At 41.3% G+C, this 26890-nt stretch overlaps 1 protein-coding gene across 2 annotated transcripts in view; it reads left to right on the top strand.

Moving 5' to 3' along the window:
- Window positions 1-26890, top strand: part of si:ch73-22o12.1 (nectin-2) — a 117820-nt gene that overhangs the window by 18767 nt on the left and 72163 nt on the right. For both annotated transcript variants that reach the window (XM_032554760.1, XM_032554752.1), the window contains exons 2-3: window positions 23160-23269; window positions 26518-26767. In XM_032554760.1, coding sequence (XP_032410651.1) covers window positions 23160-23269; window positions 26518-26767 — 360 coding nt within the window. The remainder of the gene's footprint in view (window positions 1-23159; window positions 23270-26517; window positions 26768-26890) is intronic.

Genomic DNA, 26890 nt, shown 5'->3' with positions numbered 1-26890 from the left:
ATTATTGGTCTTGATCTCTGTCCTGCAGCCTTTTAAAGTTAGGTGTAAGTTATTGTATTGATATACCCATGCAAGAACTGAATGTAAAAAAAAAAAATGCTGGTGTTGCTAATTCTGCTTCATTATACTAACTAATGGAAATGTTGTCTTAAATAATAAACACAATTAAAAAGAGGATATTTTGGCTTTGAGCTGTTGGTGGTAAAGGTGTGTAAAGATTAATCAGTTGCAGCCCTGCTTGTTTTCATAATGAAGGCATTGGAATCAGTTAATCAGTATAATATAGGTGTAGTCCACTGTGCCAAAGGTGGAAATGTTTGAGCGAGTGAGAGGCTGCTTTGAGGGTTCGCTGATAAATTGAGGTCATGGGCTAGCCTAGCACAAAATCATTAGATCACCTCACAGTTGACAAACCCCATTTGTGCTGAGTCTGTAATGGCAGAAGTGGCTGGCGAAAAGGGGCTCCAGAGATTCCAGTGGACGCAAAAAGGAGAAAACGGTGTGTGTGGAGGCTATGCAGTTGGAGGTAAATGTATGATGGCAGTAGCCAAAGGCTGGAAAGTCATGATGGCGTGGAAGGAATGGAAGGAAGAGAGGAACCGGTTACTGGACCATCAGTGGTGGTAATGAGACACAGGTGCAGCCAGAGGGACCCAGGTCTCCCCGGCCGGCAGAAAAGAATGGGGTATGCTCCGAGAGAAGTCAAAGATACAAGAGGAAAAAGATAGAAGACTTTCCCTTTGATGAAAATGATTACTTATTAGCATGTGCAAACCCACAGGACCACTTGGAACAATCACGCTGAAACAGGGGTGCCCAGACGTGCCATTAATCAGAGCACAGTGTCTTTGTCTTCCTATTTTAAGCATGTGCAGAAAAAAAATCACAAGTGGAAGATATGGGAAAACAACAATCACTAAACCAGTTCAACTTATACGAAGAAAATCATTATGGTGTCAAACAAAAGCAAAACTTTTCAGCACTGGAACTGATTAAAGCATTTGATTCTCAAAAAGATGGGAAAGATATTTCAAGTGAGGCCTTGTTGGAAGCTTGTACCCAGTTAATGTTGCTGTGTAGGATTTTCTTGATGTCGTTGTATAGGATAAATCCAGATTAACTGGACAGAAACACTGGAGTTGATGGCTAATCTGGGGGTAGACTCCCAGCTAAGCAAGGTTGGTGGCATCAACAAACTCACTCACTCTTTGGTTACCTAGCAACAATCTACAGAGTAACTGGTGGTTACCTAGCAACAACCTGCTGAATAACTTGTACAGCAACAGTTTGTTTCACCACTGTGCTTCATAACTGTTTAAAAAAAAAAAAAAAAAAACAGCGTGGAGTGAAAACTGGGTTAAACAGGAAAAGTTTCAGTATTTCAGATGTTTAAAACAAAATGCTAATCAATAATTGTCTATGAACTGATAGGAAACGCTTATAATGGTGCGGTTTTTAGTCAAATCCTCCAGCCTTATTGCAAGCCTTCATTCATACCTCATGAAAACTCAAATACTAATTAACCTAAAGCTTGGTTTATGCCTGACGTGTCTGCACACTGCCGCACTGTCAAATGATGTAATTTCAGCAACTACACCCCTCTGTGCAGCGTCGGTGCGAACCAAATTTTCCGCACTTCTGAAATTTTGTAAATACACAGACGTTTTCCTGCGTGCAAACATGCCAGACCTGCAAGAGCTCCTCCTAGTGGAGGTTTGGAAAGACAGTCGGTCCATAAAGACAAAAATCGCACCTTTATATTCACAGGTGTCGCCATGTTGCTACCAACAACTGTGTTATTTTATTTCTAAACATATCATGCCTGCAAAAGGTGTCCTAATCAACGCCCTGGAGTCTAGCAGATTATTAACTACAGTGGGGACGAGATGCATTGGGTAGAAATTCTGCAAAAGTTGTCAACCTGATTCCATGTTTATTTTCTGTGTGGAAAGTATGTGTGTCAATCATAAACATGCCTAAGTGATGCCTCAGCACTGAGAGGAAGTTGGAGTACCCAGAGAAAAACTACACATGCCCATAGAGAGCGTGCAGAAAACCCCCCAAGACGGGTCACGGACTAGCCGTTAGCTTTAGCCTCCTGCACCTGACCTTTCTAAATTTATACAAAATGATTCCAAGAAAGTCTAAATTTACTGCAGAAATTCAACCTAACCTTTCAAAAGAAACTTAAAAATTCAGAGTTGTGAACTTTTGGGGATAGTTGCTTGAAATCAGAGAATGATTGATTATTTTTCTGACTTTTTGTGAACACGGGTCAGCAAAGGGAGGTCACTAAGGTGAAAGGTTAAGAAAAAGTTAAGGTGTTGGACTGAGATAGGGAAAAGAAAGAAACGAAGGAAAAGGGAAATGAACTGCACAGGAAAAGGTGCTGAAACACTGTCTGTTCGACTCCTGGGTTAGGAGTGGCCAGTATTGTTGCTCCGCTTTTATTTTTACCAAATTCCCATCTGCTAAAGGAATAAAACATGTTATGAGTGGAGGCATCTCGGCAGTAAACAAACACTGGCTGCATAGTGAGGAGGAAGGAAAGTGCAATTCAGAGCAGATGGACTCAACAAGTGTGCATTCATGGTTTGTTTGAATTTAAGACATCAGAGGTGGTGGTAGAATGGCTTTTGTATTCTGAGAGTAAATATTTTGGAAAGGCAAGCTGTGTCAGGAGATTGCTCTTTCAGGCGGAGGATGCACGGGCGATGGCGAGCTAGAGGGGAACTGTGGGGCAGCGGCGCTGTTTATTTCGCCACGCAGAGACGTGAGCACAAACCGAGCTTTGTCCCACCAACCGGCCTCACTAAATGTTAGAGCTAGCTGTGAGAGCTCAGAGAGACGCAGAAACTGCTTTTCTCCTTCCCCTTCATTTGCTGCCAAATGACATTGCTTACTCTGCTACGGGGTTGCCCTCACTACCAGAGGCTGGTATCATGAATGAACAATGTGTATTTCTCAGGGTCTCTGCTTCACCTCGGGGAGGGTCGTCACTGCAAGTCCAAGATGTAATATATTGTTTACTATATATACTGTTCCAGCAGCCACTGCTTTGTTAGTGATGTTTTCTGTTTTTTCGTAGCACAAATGTGTGGATGAAGCATACAGGCAAAGTGAACATGCACAATGACCTCTGTGCCCTGAGTGGAGGTTTATATCTTCTTCCTTCGCTATTGTGTCGTGGCAGGACGTCTCGAGCTGTGGCATAAGAGGAATCATTCATTCACCTCACACTCAGGAAAAAAAAAAGCACTCTATACCCCCCAACTCCCTCGCAGGCCTTTCATCTTTACTCTCACAGGCGTCGCTTGTTCTGTCAGTCTCGGTGAAGGGAAAGATGGGTAGGAGGGAGGAAGGGAGCAGGAGGAAGGATGTCAGGGAAAGGGTGAGAAGGTAAAAGACAGCAAGTGATTTGAGTTTCCTGTTGCATGCCGAACAATCCGACAAGCTGCCTCCCCCCAGCATGATTCCTCCACCTTCGTTCGAGCAAGCGTGTGGGGGGGGGAGTAACAGGTTGTTGTGAGCTGTCTGCTCTTCCGCACTGCTTCTCTGAATCTCATCCTCCATCTCTTTAATTGTATTATCCCTCCCTCCCCGTCCCTCTGCCCTCCTATCATTTGCTTCCAGTCTTTCTCCTCCGTCCATCCCTCTCTCGTTCCCCTGGAGCTTGCCTCAGTGGGTCGGTTCCAGTCTGTCTGTTTGCTGATGACTCCACTCGGAGCAGATGTGATGCTCAGCAGCTGTTGGTTTGCTTTGCAGCGCTCCCCTCAGATGACTCTCATGCTCTTATTTATCTAAACACAGTTTGCACCCCTCCCTCGTTTTCCTGCTCTACACAGCCGCAAATTGGCGAGTTTAATTTCATTTTCAGATGCCTTTTTGTTTTCCTCTGACCGGTCCCATCAATTCATTCCACTTTCTGCATGCAGCTGTTGATGTTTAAAGGATTTAGCTTTTTTTTTTTTTTTTTGCACTGACAATAAGTCAGGGAATCTGTTTGTATTCTACATGAATGCCAGCTGTTGCACTGTGATTGTGTGACGCAAATGTCAGCCCTTGGTGATGGTTTCCAAAAGCATGAAGCGAAGATCATTGTTCCCATGTGAACCTGGTGAAATGAAAGAAATATTGAATATTGGGACTTTGTTCTCCATAGTGACAGCGCTGTTGAAGAGCAGAGCGAGAGTCAAGATTAGAGATTCCCTGAGAAATTTGCCGGTAACTAGAATAGGCCAATTTTTCTGCATGAACAACCTTGAATGGCGATTAGACTATTAGAGAAAAAGCTCCTATCTACATTTTCTGAAATAAACAACTATTATACAGTGAGTGGGTGGAAAATGGATTTATGTTTTGTTAGCTAGAAAATTTTTAACTATTTATGGCTTGGTGGGTGGACTTTTATTGCTTGAAAAACATATATTTTGATTTTATTTTCTAAATTTACCTATGCCACACACATATTGAAATGAAATGAACGAAGTAGGATATTTTTGGTGATGGAGATCTGCACTTTCACTTATTACAAACTTATTTTTGTTTTTATGGGGTCGATTTTTTTTTTTTCCAATTTCTTGGATTCAAAAAGTTTTGTTAATTCTTAATAAGGATGTGATATGGGCTGCTCTTTTACAAGTCCTTGTTTTATTTAGTAAAGTTCAGTGAACGGGTACCTTCAACTTTGTATTTGATGCTTGATTCTACTTACAATAAACTTAAAATCAAAGGTCAGTGTTGGGTTAAGTGAAGATTCATTTTTGGTATTTTAATTTCACAGAAAATTACCTGCTTATACTATTGTTGAATTTGTCACTGGCTGCACAAAATCCTCCTAAATTCAGCACATATTGTGAGATTCTTGGTCTTGAAAGATGATTTAATGTCTGGTAGCACTTTCTGTTTTTTGGGGTTATTCTTAATCATAATGTTTTATTATTTTGGTACAAACAGCTGTAATTGTTTGTTGATGCCATGTATGTTAGGTTGAATGAAAGATCTGCAAACTCACCGTATGAAGCTCAAAAGGTCACACTTTAGTGTAACTCTTTAGTGTAGATGCTATAACTAAGTGAAGAAGACTCTGTGTTGGCCATTTTTAGTATAAGGCAGGATTTGAAGTCAGAGGAAGCAGGTAAATATAAAATGAAACTGCAGTGAGTGTGAATTTTATTTAGCCTACAAGAGAGACTTCAAGTAGATAACGGGAAGGCTAAATGAAGAACTGCAGAGCTGTTTGTGTTTTTATTTTTTTGTATTTTTGAAAGTTTTGGGTCAGACTGAATTTGAAAGTGTCAGCAGCTTTTTGGACATGTTACATTATAATACAGTTGAAGCGTGAAGCCACGTTCTCATGGGAATACACATGAAGGCTGTTTTTGTAGCGCTAGCCTTGCTAACTCAGCTAATTACTGATACAAGATGCTGTATGCAGTTAAAAATGTCACCTCTGCTAACAATTGACCTGTTTTTTAAAATAAAGAATCTGTGTTTTACAGGGATGGCGCTCTCTGAGGCGTGAGATATTCATATTACATAAATATAGTCAATCACAGCAGTGCTTTTATGTTCTTTTCCCTCTTAATCATCACCAGTAGGTCCAAGTGGCTCTGAAGAAAGTGGTCTCACAATCCTGTGTTTTATGCCTCTCCAGTCCATTTCCAAGTTGGGTTTGATGCTTATATTAATGATGGAGATAAAAAAAAAAGCCCAACTTGAACAGATGAAGTTTGAAGGAGTGGATTTTATTAAAGCCAAATTCCCTCAGCAGTCTGCCCTTATTACCTTTATTAGCTGTCCGTGTCTGAGAGCTGCTGCTGAACAGAGCATCCTCTGACAGGTGCTTTCTTGTTTGATGTCACCGGGAGTAAAAGGAAGAAAAAGCTCCTGTCATTTGAGAAGGTGAGAGGTGGATTCTCTGTGCTGTGACGACTTCAGCCTGGCTGAATTTGCTTCTGGACAGTCTGGTTACATCTGAGAGCGTGCGCGCATGTGGCACATCTGTAAATTGGTTGGCTCTGATCTCCTGGAAATCTGGGATCAGTGCGGCAGATCCGGCAGCTAATCAGCACTCGGCGCTTACACGCGGGAACGTCAACCTGTTCTCCACCGTGGCGGCTGGAATATCGCTGCGCCAGGGATTTAATCACTCCAGAAATCCCTTAATGGGAAAACGTTACATGCAGTCTAATTTAAGGACTGTGAGATAAAATATTGTTGTGAATGTGTGGGTGTGTGTGTTACAGGCACACAACCGAGACGCTGATAAGGGATATTGAGCGCCACTTTGCCCCATGCTTTCGGATGATAAGATTACAAGGCCAGAGGTGTCTCTCTTTGCACTTTAGCCTCTCTGGTCTCTCTCTTCACACGGTGGCATACGGCACAGCGTCAGTGGGAATTTCATAGTGGGGGAATCATCACTCATTCCCGGTTCCCCTTTGAGGACTGCGCTAATTAGCCGGCGTCTGTGATTAGTTGGCTCGCGTTTGATCTGCTCTGCTCGTCTCCCCCTCTCTGTCGAAAAGGCTGCCTGCCTGAGCTGTGATTTGGCTGTGAGGTGCAGCAAACACAGGAAGACCGAAAGACAGGCGCACGGAGATGTACGCAGCGGCAGATTTTTATTTTTTCGAAGACGCAGCAGCCGGCCTCTGAGACACAGGATCAGACAGCTGCACACACACATTCATACTGCGCTTCATGAAGGGAGATCACGTCTGTTAATATTTCACCACTGCATATCATGAACTGTGTTTACTTTCGTTTTCAAGGTTTTGACTTGTGAGTGAAATTCCCTTGAAAATCCAGACAAAACACGTCAGTGAGGATGTGGGCAGCTAGCTGGAAAGTGGATTTTCTTAACCCCGGGTGATTACAGCTAAAGATGGTTGAATTATGAATGTAATTAAATCTGTTCAAGTCTCCCCCTTTTGGGTTTGGTCCCGTAGCAAATCACAGCGGGGGGGATGCCCATGCAGCGTTTAATATAACACAAAAAGGAGAGAGTCTTTGGTGCGTGACACAGCACTGGTCCAATTACACAGAGGCTGTGATATTGAAGGGCTCATCTGTCCTTGAAGCCAGACGCTGGAGCATAGCAGGACCCTCTCTCTGTTTGTGCATCCATACATCTATCGCTCACTTCCCCAATCCTCGGAGTGTCACTCCGCCTTAAGGGGCAGGTCATAAACAAAGGCAGCCTCAACCTGGTGTAATAACGAGCTGACAGGAGACCGCTCCAGCACCAGTGGCGGTCCCGGCAAGTGTTTGTTTGTTGTGCTTCTCTTTATGATCCTTCACAAGGGACTTCACGTCTGGCCCCAGTGTGTCTGCGAAGCTGATTCAGGCTAAATTTTAACCCTCTTTATTATGTGACTCTAAAAGTTTGACAAAAGTATTGCTGGCATGCTCAGGCTGTCTGTCCTTGGAAGAAAAATATCATTTGCAGAGTAAATGCAAGCAGTGGAAAACTAAACTAGGAGCATGTGGTGGAACCTATCTATGCTGAGTTGAATAATCTGGGAAATTATTAGAAAATGAAATGTTTGAAGAGAATAATACATACACACACCTATTTAATTTTAATTTAGTCTAAAGCTTATACATTCATACTCAATCTCTTTAAACTAAACCGAAGTCAAATTCCTTGTTTGTTCACACCATCTTGGTGCAAAAACGCTGATTCTGATTCTAATTGACCTCGCTGACCAGGCTTCCTGCTGTATAATAAAACACATTTTCTGCATTTTAACTGTATAAAGAATTGCTCTGAAGGAGACTGTACATGTCTGCAAATAATAATAATGTGATTTAAACCATCAGCACTTTCAAACTCCAACTGTCAGTTTTCTTTGCAAGCTTAATGTTGGTGAGAAACCTACAATTTTAAAACTTGCCCTCCTTCAAACCTGAAAATTTCAGCTTCTGAGCTTAAATGTATTGAAAAGGTATATTCAAACACTTCAGAGAATCAGAGTTGATGGCTGAGATCCTGCTTTAACAAAAATCAGTCCTGCTGCGTCAGACCCGATGAAAGTACTTGGAAAATTTTACCGTAAACAGATGTGGTATTTATAAAAAGTTCCAGATTCGCATAACAGATCTATTTCACACAATAGCACATAAACGGGTAGAGCTACAGACACTTTGGATAAATGCTGCAATTTGCTAAACATGCAGCTGGACATTCAGAAAATTTGATTTTAAGATTTTAGAAAGATGCAGTTTTAGAACTGCTAACATTTTCCATCATACTGTCTGTGCCTGCGAGGGTCTAATGTGAGCATACTGGCAGATATTTTTCTATTTGGTTCAGAAAACAGGACTTCAGTTTTTTATAGAAACTGTAATCTGTTAAGGATATGACAGTCTAGATTTGACTGGTCTATGAATTGTAGTTTTCACAGTTTTTCCCTCTGTTGCCCCTCTCATATGTCACTGCAGAACACTGGTGGCTGTTTAACTAAAACATCAACAACAAAAGTCAGTAGTTTAATTTCAGATCATTTATATTCTGTTAACTATTACCATGCAGAGTCACTGACCTTTCCCCAAGATGTTTGTGGGAAAAAAATACTCCCTCAATTCCATAAAGTGTGCCTGGAATCAAATCAAATAGTAAAAATATGCATAAACGATTGTCATACAAAGGCACGATAAACTCACAGTGAAGGCATGAAAACCAAAGGAGCACCACCCACTTTTAACAAGGTAACACCAGTTATAAAGCTACAGTTAGCAAACCACAAACATGTCTGCTAGACTGCAGGCTAAATGAAAAACAAATTAACTAACCATCTAATATTAGCCCATTAGTTAGTCTGTAAAGAGCAGAATAAAGTTGTAATATTCTTTGCAATAAAATAAATAAAAATGAAAGCTGCTAATATATTTTGTGAATGTGTATTTCCTAATTTTGCCAATGTATCGGAGTCTAAGTGACAATAGTGTGTTGTAATGTTTGCAGTAGTAAGAATGATTTTCATATTTAAGCAATTAATTCTCACTATTTCTTTCCGTTTTACTATAAACCTCATGAAACTGATATTTTTCCTCTAAGTTTAGTAAGAATGATGGTGTCGTGTCTTTCAATAAGGACAGATTGACCGATAAATGTAACTTGTTTTCTTTTTCTTTTTTCCCCTGCCAGTCGACAAAGGTTTTTGTGCTTAATCTACTTCAGTTAATCCCATTTTCGTTTTTATGGTCTAAACTGTAATTTTCAGCTAATGCTGTGTCTCGTAACACTCTGGAAGCATTGTCGTTCTTTATGGTTCACTGAAAGGCTCAGAGTCACTCTATATCATGAGAAAATTAGGTTTTTATTGCGTTTGGATTGAAGATTTATTTTACTTTCACACTGGAAGTGTTTGAAAATCTGTTACCTGTGAGCCCTCTTCATTTCGTGAAGATTTTACTCCGAGTTTCCAAGGAGGAAAATGTCAAAGAGAAAACAAAAAGTGCCTCAGTAACTGTTGATCAACTAAATCATCACCTCATTCCACAATCCTTGCTGGTTTATTTCCTATTTATTGATCAGCGAGGCTAAAGGAAGAAAATCTATGCGTGAGCCAGGCTGCAGGATATATTGACCTGCGCAGAGCTGCAGTCAAAGAACACCGTCTGTAAATGACGTTATAGTAATTTCAGATTGTTTCTGCACTGCCACATTATGGTTGTAGTTTGTCTCCGACTTTTCCACATTCTGCTGGCTTGTCGCAGAAGCTCATGTAATTAACCAGGCAGAACGTTAACCTGCTACGTCTACAGTGTGTCTAACGAGAACACGTCACTGCAGTGAATGGGATCTAATTGGGCCAAAATTAATTCCAGTTAAACAATCACTTATAGAGGGATGAAAGGAGCTTTAATGGAGAAGCGCTGCCAGTTTGTGCAGTTATTCTTTTCTCACCATTAGAAATAATTTATCAAGGCTTTTTGACCTTGTCCCTTTTTATCTGCAGGTTTAATAGCTTATCACGCCACGACAGAAACAGACTGAACGGTATTGTTCTCAACTTTATTCATTTATTAGATTCCTCTGCGGCAAACTAATTATGTGAGCGCTGCGTCACTGCGTGGATACTTTCTCTTTTAATTTTTACTCCCATTTCATCTTTTTTGTAGATTTACATAATTGTATAGTTTCCTAGGATAAATGAAGTTTTCTCTCTGCTTTTTTATGTTTCCACAAAGCCTCCCTCTGTATTACTTCACCTTAAAAGTCCCCATTCATCCATCCTGCCACATGTCTTTACTTTCTTCAGTATAATTGTGTTTAACATAGTGGCTTCAGGGAAAATATCAGGTTATGCTCCCGTCTTGTTTGATCCATCTCCTTGAGCAGCATTTTTGTCTATCAGTTGTTCATTCAGCCGTCTATCAGCTTCAAAACAATACACAATGTTCCCGAGGCAAGTTGTCATAGTGACTGCTCATCAGAGAGTAATCAAAGTTGATCTAAACATTACGTACAAAGGGAGGAGATGGAGGCAGCGCGGGGAAGCAACCCTGAGCACAAGTTCATCATGTTTCTTTGTGGTGTTAATAAAGCCTGAAACCTCTTTTCCTTTCCGCCTCAGTTTCATTCCCTCCTTCCGTCAGGAACGCCTCCTCCTCCCTCCTTTATGCCAGCACCGATAGGTGGAGCGTGTTGGTTTCATCCAACCTACCTGTTTTTCTGACTTCAAGACAAAAGGCCATTCCCTGCCAACCCCCTCAGCTCGCTGCAGACCAGCGGAAAGATAATTTTGGCGCATACAATGCAGCTCCGCTAATGTACAAAGAATGCCTCCTTTTTAACTTTTAATTGCTTTGGTTATCTTTTTGTCACTCACTCATGTCCTTTTGTTCTGTTCTTCAGCATCCTGCATGCCTGATGTTTACTAATTGTTGCTATCTTCCTGCCTCATTGTGGCTTCACTTGTATTTTTTGTAATTCAGAGGGAGTTGTGTGTTCTCATTGTGCTTTGAAAATGCAGGTGGACTAATTAGATATTCATCCTTTTTACTGTTTGAGCAATTAACTGCAGAGCTCTGCTGAGATGAGTCACAATCACGATGAATCCTAATAACGCTGAGGTTGGTTATTCCAACCTTTGCTTATTTAAAAACTATGAGATTCACACTGAACCACAACCTTGAGTAAAACAATCATGGTTTTACTCATTACCTGCAATGAGCTACAGTTTAAAGTTATGATCAACTGAAACGGCAAATTGATTTAAAAGTTTGAGATTTAGACTGTGACTTCAGCACCTGAATTCAAACAAACATGCTTCTTGTACAGATTTCCACCCTCTCTTGTTCTTCTGATATTTTTAAGAGCAACACTGGGACAAGCTGATTGATTTAGTCGGGCCGATTCAATTCTGTTTTCAGAGTTTTTTGCTCTTTCTTACTGCGATTTGAAAACAGAATTACCTTTTAATGAGTCATAGCACTGCCAACCAGCCTGCTTTATTTGTATTATGAGTAAAACATGATGAGGCGTGATCAGGAGCGCACAGAACCAGGTCGGGGCTCGACGCTGAGAATAAGGAGTTAATTAGTGAAACTCTAGAACCTGTATTGACTTGCCGTTGAAAGGACTTTAGATATTTTAGTGGATTTAAAACACCTTGTAATACCTTGAAACTTGTGACCAGCCCATTTCTACCATTGGATCTTTTTGTTTTGAGTTAAAACTCACCAAGAGTAGCTCACTGCACTCCAGCTGGTTGTTTCTGTCGTACGATGGCCAGAGTCATCGGTTAATCACAATATTGCCACACTCCTCCTTGTTTGTTTGCTTGTGGTGGCTGCCTGACCTTCTGCTTCCCATATGGCTGCCATTCATTTGGTAACATGCTCCTGACAGACTGACTCTGAGAACAGCGGCTCGGCTTTTTTAATCCTTTAATGTGTGACATAAATTAGTCTGGCGTCTCGCCCTCTCTGCTGCGAATGAGCTGGGACTTGTCGGTGGTGTTGACCGACGCCTGCCTCAGATGGAGGCAAAGCGGCCGCACAGACCCAAGGTGAAATAAAGGTGAACGTGGGCAGAGAGAAACCTGGAAAACACAGCTGTGTTTGGGTTCGAGGATTAAGCCGAAGAGGAATTCCTCTCGCCTCAACAGACGGCTTGGTTATTTTTTAATTCGGAGTGAGCAAATGATCACACCCCGCCTGAAAATATCCTCTCCGACACCTTGGTAGGGGAAGTGTTGTTAGGAAGGCGAAAATAGGACGCATAATCACATTATGTTCGTGGCTGACTGACATGCTGCAGAAAGGGTGTGTGCACGCTGAAAAGATGAGGAAGGAGATGCACACGCGGGCGCCGTCATCTTGGGATTTTTTGTGGAAGTACCTGGCACTTGTAGCGTCTCCTGATCCGTTAATTCATGGCTATTTTCGAAGCGAGATGCTTTCAGACCCTGGATGAGCTACCAAATGCACAAAAGGATGCACTCGAAAGACGATTCAGGGGAAAGCCGTGTGATGGGTCTTTTTGATTTATAAGAAGGTAGAAGGCTTCAGAATGCAAGATGGGGAACAGATCAAGATATTTCAATGACACTGACTGTAGACTTGTGGGAAAGTCATTTTCAAATCTTTGGATTTACATTTTCACACCTGCATTCTGACTGCAGAGCCGCCACATGACCACCTGGCTCCAAACCCAATATTACATGCAGTGCTAAAATAACATGCCTACTCCAATTACCATAAGGAGTGATAGCAAACAGAGCCAGGCTGACAAAATCAGGCAGGAAAAGAACTAGTGGAGTAAAAGAAAAAAAAATACAACAATGTATGTATTTAGAGAAGAGCTGAATGAGCCAGAGGGATGAGAAGGATTTATTCCAAAATGAAAAGACAGGACAGAGGAGGACAGCGCTGACGGAGGGGGGGAGGCAGGATCCGTGGAGGTAGAATGATGTGCCGGGCCCGAAAACAGACAAAGCAGAACCAGGACCCGCAGGGGAGCTGGGTGTCTGTCAGCCAGTAAGTTATTCAGTCAGTTGTTCACTGGGCTGTCGCTGTCGCCGTGGCGATGGCAGGACAACACAGAAGCAGACGTTATTTGTTTGTCACAGGAGGGTTGTGTCCTTTCTGTCCACACTGGACGACTTGTTACAAGCAGGACTTGACTCTTGAAAGCATCACATGACGGTCATGAAAGCCTCGTAGCTTCATGCTTTAATATACCACAGACAGGAAGTCTCCTTGACCGTCTCTCTCTCTCTCTCTCTCTCTCTCTCTCTCTCTCTCTCTCATTCAGCGCTCCCCTCCTTTCTGAGTAAGGTACAGTGTGGATGTTGGTGCTTATTAATAATGAAGAGGTGAGGGGAGGTGGAGGGGGAGACCTCTGCTTTCGTTCCTACTCTCGAATAAATTATTCACTCCTGGTGGAGAGGAGAACCTCTCCACCGTGCGTGCGTTTCCTCTGAGCGCCGCTCTAGATGTGGTTTTGCTTTCCAGCGGTTGCTGGTGTGGAAACGTGTTTTGTCTCTGCGTGACCACAAGTCACTTTAATCCCTCGAGTGTTTTATTTGTGTTCCTCCTGGCCTGGCCCGTTCTAAATCATTTAAGGCCTTGTGAATGCTGCTGGGTTGTGGATTCATCGTCTTGTTGGTGTTTGTGCTGGATGGGCCTCTCCTGATTTTTAATTCCAGCCTTAGGATTTCTGTTTTGGGCCAGTTTGACCAGCAGCTGGTCTGGTGTGAAATATTTTATTTGTTACGGACGATGAGTGGTGGATGTAAGTGGGAAGTCCACAGAGGAAACTGTTTGGAGGAGCTTGTAGTCTTTTTTAATGTCTTGTCAAGTCCCACACAGCTGAATGTTTTGAAGGTCTCATTTTTCATTCTTTCACTCCCTCAGGCTTTGAGAATGTTCCTGATTTTATTACAATAATAATCAATACCAGATATTATCAGGATTCCTATTGTGAAAGTATGAAACTTGACTTTAATATATTTTTCAGGTCTGGATAAGGATGGAAAACATTAATATTTCTAGATTTTATTCACCATCTCATTGTCTAAATTCCATCTATAAATTAATCCATGCATTCATCCTGTCATCCATCTCCCTTTCTGTTTATCCATGATTTGGTTTGTCTCTCTGTTGTTCCATTCATTCATTCATCAGCTCACCAATTCTTTCCTCTATCAGTTCATTTTTTAATCCTTTCATCAAGCCAGCAATACACCCATCAATATTTTTGTTATTCCTCATTTATTCACCCATTTCTGTCAATTCGTCTATGCAGCCGTCATTCTGTCATCAGTTTCTTTGTCCATCCATCTCTTCATCATCAATTTAGTTTAATTATAAATTGCAGATTCACAACTATCATCTTGTACAATCTACAAAATCTAATGTCGATAATATTGGTAAATATTGAAATGATATCAGGTAGTGTTCAGTTTTCTTTTCTTTGTGCTTCAATGACTTTGTGACCTTTACAATTTGGACATCATTTGTGTCCGTTGTGAGAATCTGCTGCCATGAGACCCTGTCCACCTGGTTGGATGCTATAGTAGCGTTAAAAAATATAAGTTCGTAACACTTGAAACGTATTGGCTATCGATTAGTGCTCCAAATAGTCCTCAGCAATATGAATATTGCACACTGAAATTAGGAAATATATGTGCAGCTTTAGTTCAGTTTACATTTAGACACAGTCAAATTAATCCAAAGTTGCATTTGATCACTGCAGGTAAATTTATTTGCCAACTAGAAGAAAGCTCTTCTATCTTAGCAAATCTAAATGGTTGCTTTGCAGATTCTTCCTCAAATGTCAAAATTTGTTTCTACTTTAAAAGTGGGTCAAAGATGGACCAAATGGAAAATATGTTGCGATCCGGTGTTGTATGAAGTGTAGAGTAGGATGTTGGGTGTTTGTGAAGTTGAAGTTTTTCATAGTTTTGAAAGGAAGAAATTGTTCAGTCCTTGTTCAGAGTTTTGTAAATATCCCCAGTGGGTCTCTCTCTCCTGATGTTGATACACTTAATTGAAATGGCAAATGCTTATTTTTGCAAATGATGTTCGCCCAAGTCCTCGGGCATGTTTGTTATAAACAGCTAAATGAAGAGCATGCAGCAGTGTGCAGATGCATGTGAATATGTGCAGACACACACACCCCTCGTTAAGCTCACACACTCATACCTCCTGGTGCAGATCTCTCCTCCAGCTGTTCATTTCTCCTTGGCACTTTGAAGCCTGTTCATGTCTCCCAGTGTCCCTCCCCCTGATCCCCTCTTTCTCCTTCACTCCCCTTCTGTCACATTTCATGCATTTCTGCTTCCTTTCCTTATTTCTGCCCAGTTCCTCTCCTCTTCACTCTCTCCTCACACTTGCACTCAGTCTGTTATCAGATATTTCATCACTGTGAACAAAGTGAAATGTCGTACTTTTTCTTTTTGTTTTACTTGTTTTTTTCCCCCCTCCCCAGCTCCTGTTGCATCACAAAGATTTTATTCCACCTGTCTTTTGTGTGCAACCGCTCTGTAACCATAAACCTTTTATTTATACTCATTTCTCTCTATTGCTTTTCTTCACCAGTAGGGTGTCTGTGGTGATATTAGTGTCCATCTCCTGTGGTAGCCTTGAAGTCTTTGAAGTGTGCCTCTTTTATCAAACAAAGGGGCTTTTGACTCTGCTGCTCTGTAGAGAAAAAGCATATTGCATGAATGCATTAATATAGGATGTCATCGGAGAAGTCCATAATGCGACTTCTAAAAGTAGCCTTCCCATGTGTTATTGATTAGAAAAGGCCCTTTGGAAAGGTCAATGAGAATACGAGACACATCTCAAGTCTTCATTTCCTGGTTTTATTCTTGGCTTGTCAAGCTGCCTCCCACTGTCAAATCTAAACTTCATCCAGAATCTGCTCTCTGCATATCAAACTATCCGCATCTAAATGTGTGTGAGAGCGCGCACGGGCTGGGAATGCGAGTTAATTCAATGTCGATTTGTGTGTGTGTGTGAAAGTCAGGAAGTGGTGATGTCTGATGGGAGTGGTGGGCAGACAGACGGAGCGGCTGCGTTTAGGCTGATGCATTTCAAGGCTCCTGCTGATATCTGCAGACCAGCAGCAGTTTCAACATGACACACGCATTACGTTGCAGTATTTGCTTTGGTTAATAACAAAGCAAACATCACACAGAAGTCAGTCACGCAGGCAGCCGCATTGGGTGGGAGGCATTATCTAAAGTGTCAAAAAGCACACTTATACCAGCTTTAGTGGCCAGTGTTTTTGACAGTTTTGACTTTTCGTAGCTTTGTTGGATGAATGGCCGGCTCCCCAAATTACAGTCACACAAACTGCAATGCTGTACGTCTGCAAGTAATAGAGGAACGGAGGGGAAAAAAAGGGCAGAAATGTTGATGTACAGAACTGCAACATTAAAACTCTTCATATCTGACTTTTAGCTTTGAGTCAGAAACTTTGTCTCTGAATTGTTTTGCTTTTTAATCAAGTTAAAACAAGTATTTATAACTTATATAACTGTTTTGGTGTAAATATTAGCAGAAGGGCTTTCCACTGTGCTTTTGAGAAGAATTGGTAACCAGTGGGAATCCCATGTCTCTGCTCTTATTAAATGGCCTCTGGTTACGTTGTGGGTTCAGTTTGGGTGTGGCGTTTGTGCCGCGGTGGCAAATATAACCACACTGGCTCGCTTGTGGGAGATGCTGGTTAAGGAGTGAAATGCCACTATGTGTTCATACATCTAGAACGTCTTGTTTCGTCAAACTTCAGTCATCTTAATTCAAGAAATGGTCAATAAGTCTTTGACAAAAGGAGCTGATTGTCATTGGCTCAGAGGGTTTGGCAAGATTTCAATAGATGCAACCCACATACTGGATTCCACTGCTCAACACACAAATTCATTTCTTTACAAATGTGGCACCATCTGATGGGAAATAAATTTTAAAGCCTGAAACCACAGAAACTGCTGCCATAATTCATGCTGAACCTTTGTTTTGTTGTTTGAAGCTAAAAAGGAGTGACATCTCTACAAGGTTTAACCTGGAAAAGTATACTATGTTAAGTGGAAAAGGGGAAATCTGTCTGATGAATGAAATGGGAGGAAGGCTTTATTGGCCAGGTCGTACTAGAACATTGTATGTTTAACGGATTTTGCAAATCTAAGGAAGTAAAAGATAAATGGTCCATTCTTTGCACAGCCAGGAGCAGACAGGGAAAATCTTTGTTCTTTGGATATCCCAAAGATTACCTAAAAGCACCAGGTTTAGCAGGACATTCCTCTGTGGGAGGATGAGTAAGTCAGCATAAAACCTTTTGAAAATGTTTTAAAATCCATCCTGGAATGAGTGAGAAGCCAGAGAAGAAAGAACCAATTTGTTCCTGTTGGAGGGCGAGCAGCTGCGTTACTGTCTGAGCTCCTAACTTACTGAGAAACACCCACCTTGCTGCGAAGTAATAAAAGACTGAATCTTTGTAGTTTGTTCTCAAACAAATGATATTCATCTTGGCTAAAAGTTGCAACTGTTAAAAGTAATTTGTGCTGAAGGACTGAATGTGAAATGATCCCCATCCTAATCTAATTAAGATCTTAAATATAAGATGAATGTCTCCTGAAGCACTCATGCTGAATTTCAGACCATTTCAAAACAATTTAAGCCTCTCAACACAAAAAGACAACCTCTGTAATAATCTTGGATCATGATCAGAGCCTTAGTGCCAGTTTCTTAAAAAGCACAAAATTGCTCATTGGGAGCTTCTCAAAGCTGCGTTTGGCAGAGCTCCTGTTCAGAAACCACATGTATTCAAGGCGGCTGCAGAAACTGAGGCTGTTTAGTTGAAATATTACCCAGACTCTTGAACAATGGATAAGCAAAATGATCCAATGGCTCAGCTTTTGCCACTTCTCAGCGCTTCTTTTTCTTCCATGTTCAAGGATGCATTGAGTCCAGTTTGCTGCTTACTCTTTAACTATGTAGTAAATAAGTAATATCCTGTTTATTCACAAGTTTGCAAGAAGCTACAAGTCATTATTCAGAAACTTTTCCTTGAGAATAAATGATCCTGCTTAAGCTGCTCTCCATACTGCTTGTACAAAAACATTCTGCAGCAGAGCAGAGGGTGAGCGCTGCGGAATAGGAAAGTAATGGAAATGGAGAAATTCACACAGACCTGTGAGAATAATGAAAAGTGCAGAATGCTTACTGAGACAGCTGTGTGCCGGAGAGGCCAAAGGAAAAACACACCCACATTCTTTCTGCAGCGCTCCGTCTTAGACACGCTCACACTCTCGCACAATGGGCCGGTAGGAAGCAATCTTCAAGAACATGAAGAGCGGGAGGGGGACGCTTCATTGTAGCCCACCTGGCAGCGCAAAGCTGGTAGCTTGATGAAATGGCAGAGTCACTGAGCTCTGAAGGCTGTTAGATATTTTAGTTGATGGCCTGCACTCCCTGTCCCCCTGACGTTGCTGCTTTTCTCCAGCATTGCGGCGATCAGGCAGAGGACGTGAATGCCATTAGGCGTCTGAGACGGTCTCCCAGGCAGCGAGGCAGGCGGACACACACTGATAAGCGCATGTTTGGTTTTAAAAGCCACAAATGGGCTGCAGAGCAAATTAGGATTTGTGGGGATTTTTCACCCCCCCTTTTTCTCACTCTTTCCTTTTATAGCTTTTTCACAGTTTCACTCTGTTCCTTTATATGCACTGTGATTTCCCATAAGCGCTGCGTTTCCACTGGAGGGACCTTTTCCACTGTGGCTTTATGGAGCCATTGTTTCACCTGTTCCACAGCAAGAACAAGGACCAAATCAGGTGACGGTCAGGTCTATCCAGCTTTCATAAGGTTTGGAGTGACTATACATAAGTTTTAAAGTGTAGTTGATGTGACAGAAATCAGGAAACTTTTTCAGGATCCAAGTCAAAGCACCAGGATAGAAATCTACCCCATTAAACGGCTCTAGTTGAAGGGATCTTTACAGTTTAGCTTTAACATTGCTAACTTGTTGGATATTCTCATCATTCCCTAGTCTAATGTTTTAGATAGGTTAACCTTTACAATAACTTTTAACTGTACAAAACAAAGTAAATTACATCTTTGTTTGCAAACTGATTTAAATCCAGTTATCCATAATGAATTTCAGTAAAAAATAAAATAAATAAATAAATCCCTGCATTCAGAAATACACTTGCAAACTATTTTATTGAGATGTTATGTTAGAAAGTTGTGAAGAGGCATTTTCTGAGACAAATTTAAACAATCAGTAAGTTTGCACAGTTAATTCCCCATTGGAACCTGTTGCACATACTTTAGTGATCTGAATATTTAAAACATCTTTAGACTTTAAAATTGTTCTAGAGTATAACTATTGTGAAATAAATACAGGTTGTGATTGTAGGCCAGATTGTAGGCCCAAACAGAGTGGTCGCTCAGAAGGAGTGACCCTGATTCAATCTCCATAACAACCTGGTTTTGTACCTCACAGTCTAAGCGCACACAAGAAGTGGCCTGGGTAAAATTGTGATTGGGCTGAGGAAAACGGTTGTGGTCACACAGTGGAAATGTGTCTCAGTTCGCTTGTGGAGTCCACCCTGAATCAATTTCCGCGCTCTGATTCTCTCCCACCCTCATCAACCATCACCTCTCCATTTTTAGTCGCCCTTTTCACTTTTTTCTTTTCCTCTCTGCCAGACGTCTTTGTCCCTCAACTGTCTCCTATTAACCTTGTTTACCGCTCACAACGCCTCCTCCTTCCTTCAACACATTCTCTCTTCGCTCCCTCTTTACATCCTCTATTCCTGGCGCCAACGTTCTGTTCACACCCTCTCATCCTCACTTTCCTTGCATCCGTCCTCCGTCACTTGCGCATTCCCAGGCTGTCTCCCCTACGTCTCATCATTTTATCCCGCCATCCTTCCAGCACACGCCCCTCTCAGATTCATTTTCCTCTCCGCAGATGAACGGTGGGAAATATGGAAATGTCAGCGTGACCAGGCTGGAGATCAGAGTGAGAGGACTATGTTAATATGGCAGGGCTGTCACTGCGCCATTAGCATAAAAAGTCTGTGTGCACGCACATCATGTGGGTGTTAAAGACATAATGATAGGTGACAGTACTTAGGTTACTGACATCCAACTACTTGAGAAGGTTGAAGAGTGCAGTTTTTGGATGGGATCCTTCAGGTTTTACATGTTGGCGTTTATTTTACCTGCAGCCGGCAGAGATTTTGTAAAGTAGAGCAGCAATGACACTCTGCTTCTGGTCTTTGCTCTCTTCCCCTCCCCATCTTCTTGTCTCTCCTCTTGCTCTCCATTTTTCTACTCCTCCTCTGCTTTACCCTTGAACTGTCTTTTGTTCTCCAGTTCTCCTTAGTTTTTTGCCGGTCCTTGCCTTCTGTTGTAGTGTGGCCACTTCTTTCCAAATGTTTATACACTCAATTAGCCTTCTGAAACTTGTCCTTGCTCCAACATTTTCCTAAGTGTTTTAAATTCATATTCATGCTTGAACTTCTCTTCCTGTGTCTCCCCCTTTAGTGACACTTTAAGTTTTCAGGGTTTTTATTTTTATTTTTTAGAGTGTGTGGGAGGAGGGGCTCTGTTATGAAGGTTGAGGCTGTGTAATATTCATTTCTCCGGAGGCTGCAGGAGTCTGAGGCCAGCCTGTCTCTCCTCTCCGCTCTGATGGGAGCTGATCTGTGTTGTGTCTCCTCTCATTGCAACTGAATGACTGATGCGAACCTGCCTCCATCTTGACCCCACGTTGCTTTGTTTGTGCATCTTGATTGCACACACTGGTATTTGCACAACAGGAAAAACATGCCTGAACTTTCTAATATTTTTATTATTTACTGTTTGTTTCTTTTGCACAGGTGTAGGGGTAGCACCTACACCAGTTTTTAAAAATTATTTTAAAGGCTCCTTAACTGTGCAATTATATTCCTTGTAAAAGCTTAAATGTTAAAATGTTTTCTCTGTTTTGTAAACATAAGCTTTAAATATCAACACGTGATGTAGGAATAAATTCGCACTTCCGTTTGCATTCATAAAAGTAGCAAAATTAGGAGTTAGGGAAATATTACCATCAAAAGAGACACAACCTGATGTAAAGCAGAAGTACTTTAAAAAGATATTTATGTAAACACAAAAATTAGAGCATCTAAAAACATTTATAGATGGTAAACCTGCAGAAATCATGTAATGCATCAGAAAGATATAAAGATTTAGCTAATGTACTAAAATTAACCAAAATTAACGCAGCGGTATAGACCTATAAACATCAAATAGAAACTCATCCATATGTTTATATTTAGTCGCATAGATTACTGTGACAGTTTCTTCACAGGTTTGTCTAATGAATCAGACTTCTTCAGCTGATCCAGAACGCTGCTGCTCGCATTCTCACTAAAACCAAGAAGATGGAGCACATCACCCCAGTTCTTTAAACCTTACACTGGCTTCCTGTAGCTCAGAGAATCATCTTTAAAGTACGATTAGTTTATAAATCACTGAACGACGTAGCACCATCATACCGTAAAGACTTGCTGTCATTGTATCAACCTTCCAGACTGTCCTGGTTCTGGTCTGCTTTGCATCCCCAGAACCAAACAGAGAAGCACCATTCAGTTTCCATGCTAACGGCTAAAAACCCATTTCCTTACAGTAAAGCTAAATAAATGCAACAGTGTTAGCATGCTAACCTTTAGCATTCTATTAGCTTTAGATAATATCTTTAACACACTGTTAGCTTAATCTCGCTAGCATTAGCATACTGAGTGGGCTGGAAAGTCCAAACCGCTCTATGAAACCTATAATTAGCAAACCGTACCCTGAATGAAAGGACAATTAGAAAACCACTCTGGATAAATGTAGCAGACTTTGTCAATACACCCAAACCACAGTGTAATAAAAGGTTTAATTTTAATTCACTTTTCTCATTTTCTGCTTCGTTGTGTTCTTGCTGCTCCAGTCACACAAGTTGACCCGAGTATTGTTAGACCAGTTCAGGTAGATAAATCAGAAAAATTGCATTGTAAAATCTATTTTGGGGGTTCCTCACAAATATGCAGGGTGTTGTTGACGTGCACGAATTTGTGTATCCGGAGACGGGGAAAAAATTCCATGTTTCACCCCAAAAAGGATCAGCGCTGCTCCCACCGGCTGGTTAGCGCTGTCCAGAGGTTTCTCTGTGGCTACAAGGGGGTTGTTTTGTGGTTGCAAATTGGGCTGGCGCTGTGAGAGCTGATGTTATTCTAGGAAAGTCTTGTTTTCCTCCACTTTCCCACTCAGTCTTTCATTCCTTCTGCCCTCATCTCCTCCTCTGTATTGATATTTCATATCTCCCCTGAGATTGGGAGATGTGCTGTTCATTGCTTGTCAAATGAGAGACAGCGCTGCCCTTATCTAGTCAACTCTACGTTTCATGCGTGTTCAGCTTCGACTCAGCTGTGCGTTTCACATTAGTTTCAGTGCAGCAGCTCTGACACGGCCCAAACTGGTGGAGCTGGTCTTGCAGCTAATTGCGCTGCATATCTGTAGCTTGTTGGCAAACACGCAATCGCTCCACAGCACCGGCTGCAGACATTTTGAAGTTGTGTAACTGCAGGTAATCCATTCTTTCTTAAAACTGGTGCCATCTTGCTGACATAAACTAATGTGGGCTTATTCACACAAGTAATTACATTTTCACAGAGACCTGCACACACAAACAGGCGCACACACAGAAAGAGGAGCAGACTGTCGGACTAAAACTCTCATGCTCTATATTTCTCACACTGAGAAAAGCATATTTATTTTGACTCTGCTGTTACACAGGAATGTGTCGGCACAGCAAATGGCAGGCTATAGAGAGGCATATCCCATCCTGATGATTTATGACCTATGTTCAAAAGAAGACTGGTTTTCGTATTTTTTTTCCCGCTGCACATTTGCCCCCCACTTTTTTTTTTTTTTTTCCTCAGCTGCTTCATCCACATGAGCAGTCATGTAGACATACCAGCCTCTTGGCCTACTTGCCTGGGTTCACTAATATTGTCCTCTGTTGTACCAGACAGATCCACACAGTCCCCATTTATCATCAGGCTTATTACCGACATGATTCCTGCGCTCCCTTTCTCCGTTTCTTTCCCTGGCGTAGGAAATGACTGTGGCTAATGTTTTTCTCTCTCTTCTGTTTCATGCAGGGACATCGGGTCAGCGGGTGAAGGTGGAACCAGAACTAGCTTCATATCCCGGCCAGACGGTCAACCTACGCTGCGCCTTCCCGGACCCGACAGGGATTCAGCTAACAATGGTCAGATTCTCATTTCCAAAATTAAATTATCTTTTTTTTTTTTTTTCTTTTTTCCCTCAATCTGTATTTGATTATTTGTGTTCACTGATGTGCTCATATCTGCTGTACACTTTTGGCTTTCTTCACCCAAACATTACAGCATATTGCTGCTGCCTTGTGGCTCAGTAATTTGGTGAAATTGCTTGGAAATAAAACAGGGTTTCTGCAGGGTCTTAAAATCTCATAAGGCTCCAATTTATTTATTTTCCATTTAGGGGTTTTAAGAAGTCTTAAATATGTTGAGGTTTTGAATTTCATTAAGTATCATATTACATTTATACATGGCAGCTGTGGCTCAGTGGGTAGAGTAGTTGTCTTGTAATCGGAAGGTTGTAGGTTTGATTCCTCCTGTCAAATGTCAATGTAGGCATTCAACCCCAAGTTGCCCACCGAGCTGCATATGGGTGTATAAATGTGTTTTATACATTTAATAGCTCTTTGAGGTGTCAAAATGACTGGAAAAGTGCTATAGAAATTGAATCCATTTACCATTTGTGTGTGTATCTTATTTTTGAGAGAGGCACCGGCAGCAATCATTTGACGTGAGTTTTTGTAGATTAAACCCCTTGATGCTGAGTGAGTTTTCCTCTGATGCTGCAGTCTAGGGATACACATCACATACAAAATGAATATAAATGAAGAGGAGTAGATAAAATGATCACAAATCCACAATGTTGAGTTTAGAAAAGAGATAAGTATATTTAAAAAAAGCAGGAACAGAACACGCTCACCATTGCCAGATATGGAAAACGATGTTGCGGGATGATAAAAGTGATGTTGCACATGTTAAGCTTGCTCACTAGTTTTTAGTTGGAGATGAGACAAAATATCATGCACCCAAGTTTTTTGGCAACGTTAAAGAATTCGGTCATATAAATTGATCTAATCTACTGATGCAGCATCAGTCTGACCCACGTTGAGCACGCAAACATGCCATTAACACACTTGCATAATCTGTTATGTTAACCTCACAACACACAAAGTAGTAAGGGACAAAGGAGCAAATTACTCGGTGCTGCAAAAGCAGAAAAAATGACCAGTGGTTGATATCCGGTACTTTTGTTTACAACCACTTCAATCAGTCCTATTATGATAAACAATGAAGGACAATAATCACTCTCAGCTGTAAATGTCTGTAAATGCCACTCTTGCTCTGGGTAGCTGTGTTGTTTAAATTAGTAAGCGGCGGTGAAATTGATAAATGAAAATCTAATAATGATGTGTTCAAACATACCGACACCAAAGAAAATGTATTTCTCTCAAACAGCTGCCAAACGCTCATTTTGTTCTGCATAGTAACCAAAATGGCAACAATCGACACAAATTCCCAGTCTGGGTCACCAGGTGTGGGCGCGTCTTCACTGTTTTGTGGTTCTTGAACTCGTTCAACCAATCATATCCAGAGAACAGTATGGAAACATACTTGCTCAAACCATAATTGCTCATGGTGTGTCTCCAAAAAATAATGGAGTATCCTGGCTGTGGTTCACCTCATTGCTTAGTTTTTAGCAGAGACTCATTATACTGCTGTAGAAACAGCTGAGATCTTCCTCCTGTTTGGTTTTTGGCTTCTTCCCTTTTCCTATCATATTTGTTCATTGTTCTTCAAAACCTATTCACTGACTCTTTAGCTACTGTCAAAATCTTATTGTTTGGTCAGAAATGCACAAAATATTAAGTAGCTCTTAGTGGTGAGGCCTTTAAATCAAATTTTGGTAAATTTTACTTAAGAAGTGCCTTGTGTTTAAATTGAGTTTGTTTTTAAGTTGTAGGATTTAAATAAATAAATGTGATGAATGCTGCAGTAGGCAACATTTAATAGAAAGGTTTTTACATATTTGTTAAAACTGTCACTGACTGTACTAGACAGATGATCTTTGAAAAAATCTGCCATATGCATAAATACACCACCAAGTCAAACAACCAATCAGAGCCAGAAGGAGGGTCTTGGTGCTGTCAATCATTCTTGTGTATGTGCTGCTCACATCCTACCCTGCACAGCATGTACAAGCTCAAGATTGGTGGTTTTCTGCAGCTTAGCTAATGGCAAAGAAACATCAGCCTAGCTGCTAATGTGAAGAAACATCAGCTAAGCTGCTAATGTGAAGAAACATCAGCTAAGCTGCTAATGTGAAGAAACATCAGCTAAGCTGCTAATGTGAAGAAACATCAGCTAAGCTGCTAATGTGAAGAAACATCAGCTAAGCTGCTAATGCTAATTTAAAAGAAACATCAGCTGAGCTGCTAATGTGAAGAAACATCAGCTAAGCTGCTAATGCTAATGTGAAGAAACATCAGCTAAGCTGCTAATGTGAAGAAACATCAGCTAAGCTGCTAATGCTAATTTAAAAGAAACATCAGCTGAGCTGCTAATGTGAGGAAACATCAGCTAAGCTACTAATGTGAAGAAACATCAGCTAAGCTGCTAACGCTAATGAAGAAGAAACAACCCAACATTCCAGGGAAACAGTTTTTAAGGAAAACAGACTCCGCTGTGAAGGAGGAGTTGTAGCGCAGCAGAGAACAAGGGGGAGGGTGTGGGCATTGCCTACATGAACATCATTGACAGCACTAAGACCCCCCTCCTGTTTCTGACTGGTTGGTCTTGAACTTAATCTACTGAAACTTGTAGAAACTATGTAGCAGTTTGACTGCTATAATAAATGATTCAGTTACATTTTGACAAAACCTAGAAGTTTTGTGCAGGTGGAGAAGAATACTTCACTGAACTCACAGGATCTTCAGTTCAGCTTCATGTGCCGTTTTTGTTTTTAATTAGCCAAATTAAACCTTAATCTAACAAACGATTGCTTGCAGAAATCATTCTAAGGCAGCCAATAGGTTTTTATCACATTTGAGCTTAATGTTTTATTACTCTAAATAAACAACACTAAGCTTCATTTTGCTTCAGGGGATTGAATATGGTAATGGAAGCCACTTTTTGGCTGCATTTAAATGAAGTGGAAGTGCACAACTTTAGCAGCTTCCCAGAGAACAACTGAGAGTTTTGCTCCTGGAAATATTCCCATCCATATTCATACCTGCTGCACTCACCTGATTGTAATTCTGCATGTGTTGCTCCGTGTAGTTTACATTTAAATCTGGACGCCTTCAAAGACTCTCCAGTGTTTCTTATCGATGCTGTGATGAATGAGGTTTGCAGTTCTTCTCTGCTGCTTTATGCTGACCTCAAACGTGCTCCGTTGCAGGTCACTTGGATATACGAGCCAAAGGATGGAGAGAGGATGAACATAGCTGTGTTCCACCCTAACTTTGGCCCCAACTACCCTGAATCCCAGATGAAGGGCAGAGTCACCTTCAGACCCAGTCCGCCAGAGCTGTCCAGTCCTTCCATCGAGATCAGTAACGTCAGGATGACAGACGAGGGTCGGTACGTCTGCGAATACGCAACTTATCCTGACGGCAACGAGCAGGGCATCACTCAGCTGGTCATGTTGGGTAGGTCACAGTCATAATCTGCTGATTTTAATGATTTTGGATTCAATTACTCTCAATGTGAATGTTTTTGTAAAGGTTCTGATGAGCAAGAAATTCATCTTAATCATATAATAGATCTGAGAA

This window comes from Xiphophorus hellerii, chromosome 3, assembly GCF_003331165.1.
Source record: "Xiphophorus hellerii strain 12219 chromosome 3, Xiphophorus_hellerii-4.1, whole genome shotgun sequence".
NCBI classification, from domain to species: domain Eukaryota; kingdom Metazoa; phylum Chordata; class Actinopteri; order Cyprinodontiformes; family Poeciliidae; genus Xiphophorus; species Xiphophorus hellerii.
Note: the sequence above shows the minus strand (reverse complement) of the source record. Positions and strands in the feature narration are given on the sequence as shown.